Genomic DNA, 16425 nt, shown 5'->3' with positions numbered 1-16425 from the left:
TGAAGAATTCAAGTGGTAGAGAATCCACCACTTCCGTTGATAGCTTGTTCCAGTGGTTAATCACCCTCACTGATAAAAAATTATGTCTAATTTGAATTTGGCTGGCTTTAACTTCCAGCCAGTAGGCTCTTGTTCTGGCTTTCTCTGATAGATTAAAGAATCCTTTAGTACCCAATCACCTCCCTGTGAAGGTACTTACACACTATAATCAAGTCATCTCTCAAATTTCTTTTGATAAGCTAAACAGATTGAACTCTTTTAGCAATTTTCCAGCCCTCCAATTCTTTTTCTTGCTCTTTTCTACACCTTCTTCAGTTTTTCAACGTTGCTTTTAAAATGTGGACTCCAGAACTCCATGTGCTATTCCAGTATTGATCTCACCAGTGCCATATACAGAAGTAAATTCACCTCCCTACTCTTGGTCACTACTTCACTTTTGTACATCCAAGAATTGCATTAGCTCTTTTTGCCACAGTATCATACTGGGATCTCATGTTGAGTTGTTTGTCCACTCTGATTGTTAAATCCTTTTCAGAGTCTCTGATTTCCAGGATACAGTCCTCCATTCTGTACATATGGTCTGCATTCTTTGTTCCTAGATGTATGCTCTTGTGTTTGGCTATATTAAACTATATTTTGTTCACATGGTCTCATCTTATCAAATGATCCAGATCGCTTAATATGACTGTCCTTTCCTCATCATTATTTACCACTCTGCCGATCTTTGTGTCATTTGCAAATTTTATCAGCACCGATTTTGTATTTTGTTCTACTCCAATAGGATTCTCAGAATTATTGAAGGAACTGAAGTGGTTGGGGCCGCACAGCTCTTTTATTATCTAGGTTCAGGACATTCAGTGTTATAAGAGGATTCTTGTATGACCCCCATGGTCACTGCTTTCCTGAAGTTTCCTGAAGCTCTTTCTCAGCGTGACCTTCATTTATCTTGTATGACAGAAAATGGTAGGTAGTAAACCAAAATTATATGGTGTGTGTTAAAATTTTCATGGAATCTAAAATAATCCAACAAATCAGTTGACGGACTTGTGTCTCTGAAGAGAAAGAGAAGAAAATGTGTTGTTTAGGGTTTTTATTTTGCAGAAGTTCCTCTTCATCTTTTTGGACTTTCCCAATAGATTTTAGTTTCATTTCTCCAATACCAGTTTGAGTTACAGCTTCCTCATTAAATTTGCACATCTATAGTTACATTCAAAAATGCTTTCTTGATTTAGTAAGTTTACTTCCTGGAAACTAAACAGGTGGACCCAAGTGTGCTATTTTTGAATTGCCTTACGTGTGCCTATTTATTTTTTAGGGCCAGCACTTTATGTATACAACAATGCAGTTTTTACCCTTGAGGACTGGCATGGCATACAGGAAATAGCAAGAAGCAAGAAAAAGGATGATCCCCTGAAAGTTGGAAGATTTGGAATTGGGTTCAATTCAGTATATCATATAACAGGTACTATGTGTAGCTCCTTTAAAAATAAAAATATTAACATTAAGATTTGTTTAATCTCATACACATCAAACATAAGGATGCTGGCAGGGTTTTCTCTGGGTGAAGTCCTTGACATTGGAATGCACTTCCATCCACCCATGGTCTATCAGAGCCCATCTTTTTTTAATCTTCTGGGCATGCTATAAAGTCCATATTTTTTCCAGGCTTATAGAGGGAGGCTGAGAATTGGAGGGGTTTATTTTATTATTGACTCTATATTTTGCTGGTGATATTAACGTGGGGTGAACAATCCTCTATGTTATATTATTTGAATTATGCATTTTTAGTTTATATAACTGATGCCCAGAGCATAGGATGGATGTTTAACAGACGTCTATAAATTTAAATAAGATACAATAAGCAAAGACTAAAGCTTTGTGCAGTTTGATTTTTGTCCTGTATGTATTTAAGGGAAATGTGAAATAGAGATCAATAAACAATGCTAATTTTGTCTCCTACCAAAAAAAGTACTTTTCCATCGTATAACCATCACATGCAATTTACTATTTAACAGGAGGATGTTCACATTGATTGTATAAAGCAAAAAATAGCCTAGTATACTGCTAATGAGTCATAATGTGCTCCTCTTCCGCAAGGTGGTAGCACTTAACTATGGGCATCTTTTTTTCATTTAGATCTTTTATTACTGCAGAGTGCTTCCTAAATTCTATAGGATTGTTTTACCATTTCATTTGATAGTCCTTTCTTTCATTCATATATGTGCATTGAATTAGTACACTCTACGTAGAAACCTGGATACAGATTTCTGCCTTCTTCTCTTAAAAATTCGTACATTTTTTGACTTGCACCTCTAAAAATGTTGCATTCAATACATTTATTTGTATTCTGTTGTGGTTATGCCACATGGAAAGATTAGTAGTTATTCATTCTGTTGGATTACATATCAATATAATACTGAATTATTATAATATGAAGCTGGCATGGCAAAAGAAAGGCAAGTATAGACAACTGGTGTTCGATATCTAGATAGTATTTCGTTTCTGAGGCGAGCGTGTCAAATCTTTGATCAAATAAAGTTTTGCCCTATGTCATTTATCTCTGTTATGCCTTCCATAAACGGATTCTGTCATCGTAAGATATTTTTATATAATATTGTCTCTACTAGAGTATGAATAGTCGTCCATTAGTAGAATTGGGTTTTTGATAAATAACGGCAATTTATAATTTTAAAATGACAATTTAATTGATTGTAATGGCTAAAGCTGTTTTAAGGTATGGATACTGTAGAATATTTTTGGGTTATTCAGATTTGCTGTTTGGGGTTATTCATATTTGTTGGATTTCACTTGTGCAGATGTCCCTAGTATCTTCAGTGGTGACCAGATTGGAATGTTGGATCCCCATCAAACACTTTTTGGACCCCATGAATCAGGCCAGTGTTGGAATCTAAAAGATGACAGCAAAGAAATTACTGAATTTACAGACCAGTTTGCACCATTCATTGGTGTATTTGGTAGCACTAAGGAAACCTTCAAGAATGGAAACTTTCCTGGTACATTTTTTCGTTTCCCTCTTCGCCTACAGCCTTCCCAACTGAGTAGCAATCTGTACAACAAACAAAAAGTTCTGGAACTGTTTGAATCTTTTCGAGCAGATGCAGATACAGTGCTGCTGTTCCTGAAAAGTGTGCAAGATGTTTCCGTACATGTTAGGGAGGCTGATGGAATTGAGAGACTGGTTTTTAGAGTAACTGCTAGTGAGAATAAGGGCTTGAAACATGAACGACCCAATTCCATCAAGATTCTAGGAACTGCAATAAGTCAGTATTGTAAAGGGGTTCCAAGCAACAGCGTAACATGTGTGACATATCACGTAAATATAGTCTTAGAAGATGAGAGTGTGAAGGATGCACAAAAAACATCTTGGTTAGTATGTAACAGTGTGGGAGGTCGAGGAATATGCAATGAACTAGATTGTTTGGCTGATGACTTGAAGTTTGTCCCTACTATTGGAATAGCTATGTCTTTATCAAGTAATGAGGAAGAGAAAGGAGCTGTGGCAGAGTTTTCAGGAAGAGCATTTTGTTTTCTTCCTTTACCTCCTGGTGAGGAAAGCAAGACTGGTCTTCCAGTTCATGTTAGTGGTTTCTTTGGCCTGACTGACAATAGGAGGAGTATCAAATGGCGAGAGTTGGATCAGTGGCGAGATCCAGCAGCTTTATGGAATGACCTCCTTGTAGTGAATGTTGTCCCAAAAGCATATGCCACTCTCATTTTAGAGGCTATCAAGCGAATGGAGACTGAGAAAAACTCAGATTTTCCTTTGTCAGCTGAAAGAATTTATAGACTATGGCCTGAAAAGAAGAAAATCAGGGTACATTGGAAACCAATCATAGAACCTCTGTTTAAAGAGTTGTTCCAGAATGCAGTTATTTATTCTGCTAGTAGTGACTGGATAAAAGTGGAGCAAGTGTGCTTCTCAGACATGGATGACTGCTTGGAGTACACACAAACTGTCCTCAACTACCTCCAGAGCTCAGGGAACCAGATTGCTACGGTACCAGCAAATATTGCTAGTGCAGTTCATCTTACTGTATCTAGCTCTAAAACTGTGAAAAAAGTGACTCCTGCTGTAGTGCGGCAGGTGTTGAGGAAATCTGGACATACTGGCCCTGCTGATGAAAAGCTTCATCTCTTGGAATTTGTACTTGCTGATGGAGTCTACAGCGAACTTATTGGATTGGAGCTTCTGCCATTACAAAACGGAAATTTTATTCCGTTTTCCTCATCTGTGTCAGATCAAGATGTAGTTTACATAACCTCAGAAGATTACCCAAGGTATATTTAACATTTTACATGTTATATTTTGTTGAAACACAGTTTAAATATTTTTAAGTACTACAAACTGTCACCTGCTTATGAGTAGTGCATTTAGAATAAGCATATCACAGTTTTTAACATAATAAAATAATGCATAAAAGGAACCCAAGATTAAATTTTATATACTTCTGTATTTGAAAGATTTGAAGATAGTTGCTGTCAGAATTTATAACGAATTATCAAATCTCGTTATAAAATATACACCAAGTAGCTTTTCTCAAACTAGCTTTCGTCTGGGAAACAGAAATAAGAGAAGGCTGAAAACATGCATTCTAGAGGAGCAGTTCAAGGGATCTGTTAATGGCCTGGCTAAGGCTTTATTAAAATGAAAGCTTTAGATGACACTAGTCTTTTCCTACCTCCCTTAGCTATTACTGTGAGATAGTTTTAAATTAAATCCAGGAATGGTTAGTTTTACAAAAAATACAAGCTTTTTTAAAAAATGTATTGCACAGTCAGTTTAGTGGCTCCATATACTGAAGGCAGTGACTAGCTGTGATGGGTACTGCACTTAAGATCATAAAATACTGCCTTATTTTTCAATTAGATCCTTGTGTTACCACTTCTCTGAATACAGTTTAACCCACTTAACTAAATTGTTTTTGGCACCTTATGAAAAACTTTTAAAGCTTTCTATATTGAAATCTTTCTGCTCTATATAACTTTTGAAATTCTCTTCCTTTGTTTGCATTTGTACAATTGTATGGAAATAAGATATTTGTCTTCAAGAACTTCTGTTTTGTCTAATTATTTTCTCCTTAAAACAATTATTTCCTGTGTTTAGTGTTCCTATCTATTCCGCTGCTATTAACTGTGAAATCACATTGAAAATTATTCTCCAAGTAGAGGAAAAGAGCAGCAACATTAAAGGAACATCTATAACATTTTGGGGTTCAACCTACACCAGTAAGGGATTGTCTCACCACCTGCCCTGCAACTCTGGGTGCCTTAAATGGTATGCAGCTGTGGCTCACAGCTTAGACACTGATAGCCAGCATACAAGCATGTATGTGACACCCTGGCTTTCACCGCCCAGTTACTGTATGCAGCATGACACCAACACATCCCAGTCCCAAATTTCTCCAAAACTGCCTCCCTGCAGTGTTCATCCTTCTCCTGTAACATTCTCAGAAGTCATTGAGTTCATTGCTACTTTAAAGAGACAACACACTGCAACGCATTAATTTAACTGAGGTTTAACACTCTTATTTCAATCATAGCCCTATGTTGGTTTATGTTGAAAGTAAAATAAGTTTATTAAACAATAAGTCATAGATTTAAGTGATACCAAATATAAGGAATAAAGATAGAAAGGGCTACAAGCAAACAAAAGTAAAAATACACTTTTAAGATTAAAATATGATTTAAATCTGTTGTTCAAATAAGTGTTTCTCACCAAGCCTCTTTTCCAGCCTGGTTGATCAGATTCTTAGTCAAAGGTGCTGGTTTTCCTTGTCTCCTCATGTGAAGGATAACTTCTCTGACCCTCTGTTTGTAGATCAGAAGAGCTTTGAAAAAGTATCTCTCTCAAAGTTCATTGACCCTACTTCAAAAGACAGGGAGGCTTCTTGGGGGTACAGCCTCCATCCTTTGGTTGAGATTAAGTGATCACTTTTCCCCCACTTGCTGTCTTGATGCTTTGTTTGCCTGGCATGCAAATATGCTTTTCTTTGTTTTTGATCACACTGTGCTCAGTTTACATGGGAGACATTTAAGCGGGGGGAACCACATTCCTTTGTCTGGAAAAATACTGTTTATCAACTCCCCTTGATGTGCCTGGTTTAAACACATTTTAGTTATAACTTCAGCATGTCTGAATAATCCTTTGTGGATTGACTGTACATACATCCCACAAAAATATTAATGATCAGTGAGTGATTCGTTTTTCAAACACCTATTACATGCAGGACCGTCTCCAGGGTTTTTGCCGCCCCAAGCGGCGGGGAAAAAAAAAAAAAGCCGTGATCGCAATTGCGATCGGCGGCACTCTGGCAGCAGCTCCATTGCACCACTTTCTTCTTCGGCGGTAATTCGGTGGCAGGTGCTTCCCTCCGAGAGGGACCCGCCTCCGAATTGCCGCCGAACAGTCCGATGTGCTGCCGCTTCCCCTTGGCCGCCCCAAGCACCTGCTTGCTGGGCTGGTGCCTGGAGACGGCCCTGTTTACATGATACCTTTTAGATACAGATTATAACAATAGTGAGTAGGGGTACACTGAGTATGTCAGATCTGACAAGAGTTGTTAATGCAGAGTACTGAAATCACCATGGGCGTGTGTGTCACACCTCCCCCGGACATTGACTCCACAAGTGTCAGTTCAAAGTTCCCCTGAACCCATAGACTAAGGGGCATCTTTCCTCTTTTGAACATTCATGCTTCACATCCATGCAGGTCACCTTGGCCAGTCAAGGGTTCTGTTACCTCTGAAGGTGTGAAACCAGACCTCCTATCACCCAAGTCTGCCCTGCTTCCAGCAGAGTTCTGACCTTACCACTACCCTCAGCTGTGCCAGTGTCTTACTGCACCCAGCAATTTTGGGGGCTACAACCATTTCTAGCTCTGCTTCAGTTTCCCTGCCCTCAATGCAGTATTGCCCCACAGCTTTCATAGCTGAGCCAGAGTCTCACCACTCAGCAGTTTTCACAGCTTTCAGCAGGGTGCTGGCCCACAGCTTTTACCTAGCTGTGCCAGGGTCCCCCCAGTCCTAGCAGATCCTGGTCCACCATATCTTTTTAGATGTGCCAAAGACACATTCAACACTGATTCAGTTTCACTGGTGAGGATTTACCCCCTGGCTATGGTGAGCTTGTGCCTGAGCCCTCGGGCTCAACTCTGTTACATCATTACAGAAAACAACACATCAAGCAAAAAACACTTCCCACATTCCCACAGTCAGAATCCCAGAATAACCTTTAGCATCATAATGACTCAGGCTACAGGCAGAGTGATGGCGACCATCATACTCACATCTGGTTGTCTGCTGGAACCTGATAAGACACACCATTATGTCCATACTCCTGGGTCCCATGGGTGTGACATACTCTTCCTTTTCTGTTCAAGTTGCCTGTGTTTGTCCAGGTCAGCAAGCTTCTGTTATCTCAGTCTGGTTCACCTGAGCAACTGCAACTCCCTGTCTCTTGAGAGGGAGCTCTTCTGTATTCCTGGGCTGGGACTCTTTTGGGCCAAACGACATGTGTACAGAACAGGGCAGTTTGGAAGTGATCCACTCCTGGCTTCTTGCAATCAGTGATTTAGGGTTGCTCTGAGCATGGGGTTGCATCCGTGACCATCTTGGCTAATAGCCATTGAGGGAGGTATTTTCCATGAACTTATCTAATTGTTTTTTGGACCCACTTTTGGCCATCACAACATCCATAGCAATGAGTTCCACAGATTAATTGTGCATTATGTGAAAAAGTACTTCCTCTTGTTTGTATTAAACCTGCTGCCTGTTAATTTCATTGAGAGACCCCTGGTTCTTGCCTTTTGTGAAGGGGTAAATCACACTTCCTTATTCACTTTCTCCATGAATTTATAGACCTCTGTCATATCCCCCCTTAGTTGTTTCTTTTCTAAGATGAACAGTCCCAGTCTTTTAATCTTTCCTCATATGGAAGCCACCCCTAATCATTTTTGTTGTCCTTCTCTGTACTTTTTCCAGTTCCACTAGATTCTTTCTGACATGGGTGTGACGGGTTCGGTCACAGAGACCCGCTTGGGACTGTCACCTGATGTGCTGAAACTACCTCTGAGCCCATTTTCCCTGCCAGCTTGGGACATCAGAACCCTGTCTTGTTAAGCCAGACACATAAGTCTGTGCAACACAGACCCAGGGTCTGAACCACACCCCCAAAGCTGCAGACTTCAACCAAAAACTGCTCAGCAGGTCACCTATTTCCAGCACCCAGACACCCAGTTCCCAATGAGATCCAAACCCCAAATAAATAAATTTTACTCTGTATAAAGTTTATACAGGATAAACTCATAAATGGTTCACCCTCTATAACACTGATAGAGAGATATGCACGGCTGTTTGCTTCCCCAGGTATTAATCACTTACTGTGGGTCAATTAATAAACAAAAGTGATTTTATTAAGCATTAAAAGTAGGATTTAAGTGGTTTCAAGTAATAACAGACAGAAAAAAGTAAGTTACCAAGCAAAATAAAACAAAACACGCAAGTCTAAGCCTAATACATTAAGAAACTGAATACAGGTAAATCTCACTCTCAGAGATGTTCCAATAAGCTTCTTTCACAGACTAGACTCCTTCCTAGTCTGGGCCCAATCCGTTCCCCTGGTACAATCCTTGTTAGTTCCAGCTCAGGTGGTAATTAGGGGATTTCTCATGACTGCAGCCCCCTTTGTTCTGTTCCACCCCCTTTTATATCTTTGGCACAAAGCGGGAATCCTTTGTCTCTCTCTGGGTTCCCACCCTTCCTTCTAAATGGAAAAGCACCAGGTTTAAAATGGATTCCAGTATCATGTGACATGGTCACATGTCCTGTGAGACCCCAGCCTTCATTCTTCCAGTGCTGGCATGCACGTACCCAGGAAGTTTTGCAAGTAAACAGAGCCATTCAAAACCAATTGTCCTAGTTAATGGGAGCCATCAAGATTCCAAGCAATGCCCCTCTGCCATGTACATTGGCCATACCGGACGGTCTCTACGCAAAAGAATAGATGGACACAAATCAGACATCAAGAACTGTAACATTCAAAAACCAGTAGGAGAGCACTTCAATCTCCCTGGACACTCAATAGCAGACTTAGAAGTGGCAATTCTTCAACAAAAAAACTTCAAAAACAGACTTCAATGAGAAACTGCAGAACTGGAATTAATTTGCAAATTGGACACCATCAAATTAGGCCTGAATAAAGACTGGGAGTGGATGGGTCACTACAAAAAGTAATTTTCCCCTCTGCTGATACTCACACCTTCTTGTCAACAGTTGGAATGGCCGACGTCCACCTTGATTGCATTGGCCTCATTAACACTACAAAAGTAATTTTCCCTCTCTTGATATTCAACCCTTCTTGTCAACTGTTGTGAATAGGCCACTTCCACCTTAATTGAATTGACCTCGTTAGCACTGACCCCCCACTTGGTAAGGCAACTCCCATCTTTTCATGTACTGTGTATATATATATCTTCCTACTGTATTTTCCACTCCATGCATCTGATGAAGTGGGTTTTAGCCCACGAAAGCTTATGCCCAAATAAATGTGTTAGTCTCTAAGGTGCCACAAGTACTCCTCGTTGTTTATACCAGTGGTCTCCAAACTTTTTTGATCGCACACCCCATCAGTAAAAAATTTTTGAGCACACCCCCCCCTGCTCCCGGCCGAACTGTCGAAACAAAAAAAAAAAAAAGCTGCTCGGCCTCCCGGCCGAACTGCCGAAGGAAAAAAAAAAGCGGCACTGCTCTGGCAGCGCTCCTTCTGCTGCGCACCCCGAAGGATCCTCTTGCGCACCCCACTTTGGAGACCACTGGTTTATACTATAGTTAGTAGTTCTGCAATTTCATATTCCTTCAGAACTCTTGGTGAATACCATCTGGTGACTTATTACTGTTACATTTATCAGTGTGTCCTAAAACTTCTTCTATTGACATGTTAGGGTGGGACAGTACTTTGGATTTGTTGCCCCCCCAAATTAGCTGTGACGTGAGTATCTCCTCCAGATCCTCTCCAGTGGAGACTGATGCAAAGAATTCATTTAGCTTCTCTGCAGAAGCCTTGTCTTCCTTGAGTTCTCTTTTAATACCTTTGTCATCTAGTGGTGCCACTGCCTGATTGGCATGCTTCCTGCTTCTGATGTACTTAAAAACTGTTGTTTTTTGTATCTTTAGCAAGTTGCTTTTCAAATTCTTTCTTGGCTGCGTTGTTATACTGTTACACAATTAACCTTCCAGAGTTTGTGCTCTTTTTTTTATCCTTACTAGCAGACAAATTTTAAAGGATGCCTTTTTGCCTTGAATGGGCCTTTTAGCTATGGTGGCATTCTTTTGGTCCTCTTATTTTGTTTTCTGATTTGGCATATGCATTTAGTCTGAGCATCTATTTTGGTGGTTTTTATATAGTCCCTGAGCTGCTTAACCCTTGTGACAGACCCTTTTAATTTTTGTCTAACAAGCATCCTCATTTTTGTGTAGCTGCCCTTTTTAAAGTTAAATGTTACTTTGGTGGGTTTTTTTGTATTATCTTCCCTACAAAGACATTAAATTTAATTACATTCTGGTCACTATTATCAAACAGTTCAGTTATAGTTACCTCTTGAACAGATCCTGTGCTCCACTAAGGACTAAATCAAGAATTAGCTCTCTCTTTGTGGGTTCCAGAACTAACTGCTTGAAGAAGCACTCATATATGGTGTCTAGAAATGTTATCTCTGCATCACGCCTTGAAGTGACATTTACCTAGTCAATATGAGGCTAGTTGAAGTCACTCATGATTATTGTGCTTTCTGCTTTTGTAGCCTCTCTGACCTCCCTTTGCATTTTACAATCACTGTCATCTGGTCAGGTGGTCAGTAGTATATTCCTATTGCTTTACTCCTTTTATTCAAGCATGGAATTTCTATTTATAGAGATTCTATGATAGTTTGTTTCATTCCAGATTTTTACCTTATTTGACTCTATAGTTTCTCTAAAATATAATGCCAGACCCTCAACAGCACAAGCTATTCTGTCATTCCTATAGATTTTATATCCTGGTATTATGTCCCACTGATTATCCACCAAGTTTCTATGATGCCTGTTATAGCAATGTCCTCAATTTAATGCTAGGCACTTTTGTTCACCCATTTTAGTATTTAGACTTCTAGCATTTGTATATAAGTACTTGTAAATTTTGTCAATATTCAGTTGCTTGCTTTCACATGTTATATTTAAATAGGACTCTGTTACATTTTACTGTTCCTCACTGCCTCCTATCTGCACTTTACCAACTTCTTTCCTATCCTCTTTACTAGTATACAGAGTTCCTCCTTTAATAAATTCATCCCTGAGGGGTGTATATGCCTGAACCATGTATTCCTCCACACCTATTGTCTTTTCTCCAGCCCGTAATTTAAAAATTCCTCTACAAGTTTTAAAATTGTACATGCCAGTAGTCTGGTTCCATTTTGGTTAAGGTGGTGCCCATCCCTCCTGTATAGGCCACTGCTTCCCCTAAAAGGTTCCCCAGTTCCTAATAAACCTAAATCCCTCCTCCCTTCATCATTATTTCACCCACATACTGGCCCCTTGTGTGGAACTGGAAGCCTTTCAGAGAATGCTACCATGGAGGTCATGGACTTTAATCAATTACCTACCAACCTAAATTTGGCCTCCAAAACTTCTTGAACTTGAAGTGTTGTGGCTTGTGACATGAAAATTTACTGTCTGAAGCATAAAATCTATTCATCCAACCTTTACCATGGTTATTTGTGGTTTACAATTATTTGTTGCTGGTGATTTCAGAGCCAGGAAGAGCACAGCCTGATTTTCAGGTCCCAGGTAATATTTTCCGTGCTAGCAATTACATACCCTACATCTTTATACTCTGATGTCAGTTCACTGAGCGACATAGAACCCTAGAAAGCTATTTTAAAAGTCTCTTTCTAGAGTATAACTACATTAAAATCAGTCTTAATGTCTTCAAGTTGTAAACCTGGTATCTTTAACAAGAATGCTCTTAAACCACTTGTCAAAAGTACAGAATAGTTAGAGGTTAATTTTCTTAGGATTCTCTGTTGCTATACATATTTTGTTTTTTTAAGAAAATACTGCAAAAAGAAAACTTTTCCAAATATATAGGCAAGTACATATATAATTTGTTTCACAGTATTTGAAACTATAGAACAACAACATAAATTACTTGGTTAAGGATACTAAGATAATACTTCTTTGTTTTCAATGGCATGCTAGGTCCCTCTTCCCAGGCCTTGAAGGAAGATTACTTTCTGATGACCTGAAGCCTCAAGTTCTAACTGCTTTGAAGGAAGCTGCCAAAAGCCGAGGTAATATTCAGTTTTTTTGGTGTTCTCATCCTTACAAAGAAAACAGATTGATAATAATAAGATTAAGAAGAAATTGTGTGGTTTGCTTTGCATAAGAGCCATTGTTTTCTTAATCTAATTTGTAATTAGGATAGTTCAGGGAGGCCGATTAAAACCCACATTTAAAAGAACTAGGGCTGTTAAGCGATTAAAAAATTAATTGCGATTAATCACACTGTTAAACAATAATAGAATACCATTGATTTAAATATTTTGGATGTTTTCTACATTTTCAAATATATTGATTTCAATTACAACACAGAATACAAAATATACGGTGCTCACTTTATATTTATTTTTGATTATGAGTATTTGCACTGTAGAAAAACAAAAGAAATAGTATTTTTCAATTCACCTAATACAAGTACTGTAATGCAATCTCTTTATCATGAAAGTTGAACTTACAAATGTAGAATTATGTACAAAAAAACCTGCATTCAAAAATAAACCAATGTAAAATTTTAGAGCCTGCAAGTCCACTCAGTCCTACTTCTTGTTCAGCCAATCGCTCAGACAAACAAGTTTGTTTACATTTGCAGGAGATAATTCTGCTCGCTTCTTGTTTACAGTGTCACCTGAAAATGAGAACAGGCGTTCTCGTGGCACTGTTGTAGCCAGCGTCGCAAGATATTGACGTGCCAGATGTGCTAAAGATTCACATGTCCCTTCATGCTTCAACCACCATTCCAGAAGACATGCCTCCGTGCTGATGACAGGGTCTGCTCGATAACAATCCAAAGCATTGCAGACCGACGCATATTCATTTTCATCATATGAGTCAGATGCCACCAGCAGAAGGTTGATTTTATTTTTTGGTGGTTCAAGTTCTGTAGAGTCTGCATCAGAGTGTTGCTCTTTTAAGACTTCTGAAAACAAGCTCCACAACTCGTCCCTCTCAGATTTTGGAAGGCACTTCAGATCCTTAAACCTTGGGTCGAGTGCTGTAGAAATTTTTAGAAATCTTTAGAAATCTCACATTGGTACCTTCTTTGCATTTTGTGAAATCTGCAGTGAAAGTGTTCTTACAGTGAACAACATGTGCTGGGTCATCATCCGAGACTGCTATAACAGGAAATATATAGCAGAATGCGGGTAAAACAGAGCAGGAGACATACAATTCTGCCCCAAGGAGTTCAGTCAGAAATTTAATTAACGTTTATTTTTGTAATAAGTGTCATCAGCATGGAAGCATATCCTCTGGAATGGGGGCCGAAGCATGAAGGGGTGTACGAATGTTTAGCATATCTGGCACGTAAATACCTTGCAATGCCAGCTACAAAAGTGCCATGCAAATGCCTGTTCTCACTTTCTGGTGACATTGTAAATAAAAAGGGGGCAGCACTATCTCCTTTAAATGAAAACAACCTTTTTGTCTTAGCGATTGGCTGAACAAGAAGTAGGAATGAGTAGATTTGTAGGCCCTGAAGTTTTATATTGTTTTGTTTTTGAGTGCAGTCATATAACAAAACAAAAAAATCTACATTTGTAAGTTGCACTTTCATGACAAAGAGATTGCATTACAATACTTGTAAGAGGTGAATTGAAAAATACTGTTTCTTTTGTTTATCATTGTTACAGTGCAAATATTTGTAAGCAAAAAGAATATATACTTATTTCAATTACAACACAGAATACAATATATATGAAAATGTAGAAAAACATCCAAAATATTTAATAAATTTCAATTGGTATTCTATTATTTAAAAGTGCAATTAAAATTGCAATTAATCGCGATTACATTTTAAAATCATGATTACTTTTTTTGAGTTAATCACGTGAGTTAATTGCGATTAATCGACAGCCCTAAAAAGAACATTATTTTTAAGGCTAAACTGGGCATGCAAAATCTGCTAAGCTTCTCATACAAAAATAGATACAGTTTACAATCTGAATGCAAAATAACACAGGTGATACTCAAAAACGGGCAAAAAGGAAGGGGAAGAGAAGAAGGATGAAGAATTACGATCAGGTAGCACATGGTTACTCAGTAAAGCGCACGCACATCCTGAAGTGTCTATAATCATTTTAAATATCCCCTCCCCCCCAAGGACATTATAGCCATTGACTATCATGTTCTTCTTCGAGTGATTGCTCATGTCAGTTCCAAGTAGGTGTGTGCGTGCTGCGTGCACAATCGTCGGAAGGTTTTTCCCCTAGGGGTACCCATCAGGTCGGCTGTGGAGCCCCCTGGAGTGGCGCTCTTATGGCGCTGTATATAGGTCCCTGCCAAACCACTGCCTCTTCAGTTCCTCCTTACTGCCAGTGACGGTCGTTGGAGCTACTTCGTTCTCTTGTTTTGGGCAAGCGCTTCTCCTAGCGAACGTTTATTCTTGTATTGTGTATAGTTCTGCGTAGTATAGGTTTTCTAGTGTTCTAGTTAGTTAGTTCATAGACTAAGTTTCTGTTGGGGGTTGTCCCCCTCCCCTTTTTTCCCACTCCTCTCCAGGGACCAGGGGCACGCCTTGGTCTCAAGGCTTCAAACCTTGTGGGTCCTGCAAGAAGCTTATGCCCAGGGGATATCCTCACGACGTCTTCTTAAAGTGCTTGCGGGAAGTCCACCACACCGACAAGTGCAAGATCTGCAGGAGCTTGTGCCAAGGATTAAGAAGAAGAGAGACCTAAGACTTAAACTTCTCCTTATGGAGTTGGCTTTCGGTCCCTAGCCCGGCTCAGACTGTGTTGGGGTCCAAGCCCAGCACTTCAGTGCACAGTGCACAGTGCACCGGCCCCAGTGAGGGAAGCTGTGGCACCGGCAAAGGACTCAGGGTCCAGAGACACACGCACCGCCACTCTCTGGCACCGAAGACAAGTTTGGTGACTTCTCAGCACCGATCTCACTTGCCGGTGCCACATAAGAAGCAGAGAAGAGCCGAAAGGGGGCACTTGCTGACAGTCCGAGCAGTGGAGCGCAGTGGTGCCCATGGAGTGCGTCCCATGTTGGAACACTCAGCTCCTGCTCAGGAACAGCTGGTGCTGTCCAGTCTGGCTGCCCAGGTAGAACCGTTGAGTCTGGTTCTGTTGGACTCCCCAGGACGGGAGAGCAAAATGGTGGAGTTGGACATGTTGTCCACTCCTGACATGTTCAAGGCTGCCAAGGACCCCAGAGAGATGGCAACCCAGCACCGGCAGCACCAGTACTGCACAGGGGGACTGGACTTTCCAAGGGCAAACTGGCCATGTTGCGGCACCAGTCGCACTCTCCTCGGCACTGATTGCCGGCACCGTCCCACACAGCACCGCCATGGAGTCCGAGATCAGACTCGTCCTCGGAGTCGGAGCTGGAATCATACGTGTCCAGATGTAACCGGCACCGGTCTGGTCGCTCCAGGAAAAATGAGACACGACAACTCCTGATGATGCTGTGACCACCGCATTGGCAGGCGCCTGCTCAGTGGCTGTTCTGGACCCCATGGGCGTATCATCAAGCCCAGGGGCCAAGCTCTAGGTTCCTTTTGGTTGCCTCGGACAGACAGGGGCCTCCATCTGCCTCCATGGTGAAGGAACCTCCAAGGGGTTCGGAGCCCAGCACCAAGGCCAGCACTGAGGTCGGCACTGACGCCGGTGCTGAGGCTGGCACTGACCCTGGCACTGAGTTTGCGTCCGGCACCACATCTGCCACTGTACAGGAAGTACCAGCACTGGATGACCTCCGTGAGTTGGAGGGTCAGGAGGGCCCCGTGCCCATGATGGCTTCTTCATCCTCCTCCCCAGATGAGTCAGTAGCAGGCTCTGCCTCTTTACCAGCTTTGAGCAATAGAGCCCATCAGGAGCTGCTCAGAAGAGTAGACCAAAATCTGGGCTTGCAAGCAGAGGAGGCGTCAGAAGAAATGGACCCTGTGGTGGACATTCTGATGCCAGAAGGTCCTTCCAGGATGGCCTTGCCATTGATCAAGACCATCCACAATACTACCAAGACTCTCTGGCAGACTCCTACTTCCATTCCCCCCACGGCTAAAGGGGTGGAAAGGAAGTACTTTGTACTCTCCAAGGGGTACGAGTACCTTTTCAACCACCCTCAGTCAGGCACGCTGGTTGTGGATGTGGCC

General features: G+C 40.9%; 1 protein-coding gene across 1 annotated transcript in view; it reads left to right on the top strand.

Annotated features, from left to right (window-relative positions):
- LOC112112900 (sacsin-like) overlaps nt 1–16425 on the top strand; it is a 138306-nt gene that overhangs the window by 97549 nt on the left and 24332 nt on the right. Inside the window, exons 9-11 of the mRNA XM_026653446.1 lie at nt 1316–1462; nt 2817–4299; nt 12249–12340. Of these exons, the coding sequence (XP_026509231.1) occupies nt 1316–1462; nt 2817–4299; nt 12249–12340 (1722 nt within the window). The remainder of the gene's footprint in view (nt 1–1315; nt 1463–2816; nt 4300–12248; nt 12341–16425) is intronic.

Source organism: Terrapene carolina, unplaced genomic scaffold (genome assembly GCF_002925995.2).
Source record: "Terrapene carolina triunguis isolate 2854851 unplaced genomic scaffold, T_m_triunguis-2.0 Scaffold139, whole genome shotgun sequence".
NCBI classification, from domain to species: Eukaryota; Metazoa; Chordata; order Testudines; family Emydidae; genus Terrapene; species Terrapene triunguis.
This window is presented reverse-complemented; position numbering and strand designations above follow the sequence as displayed.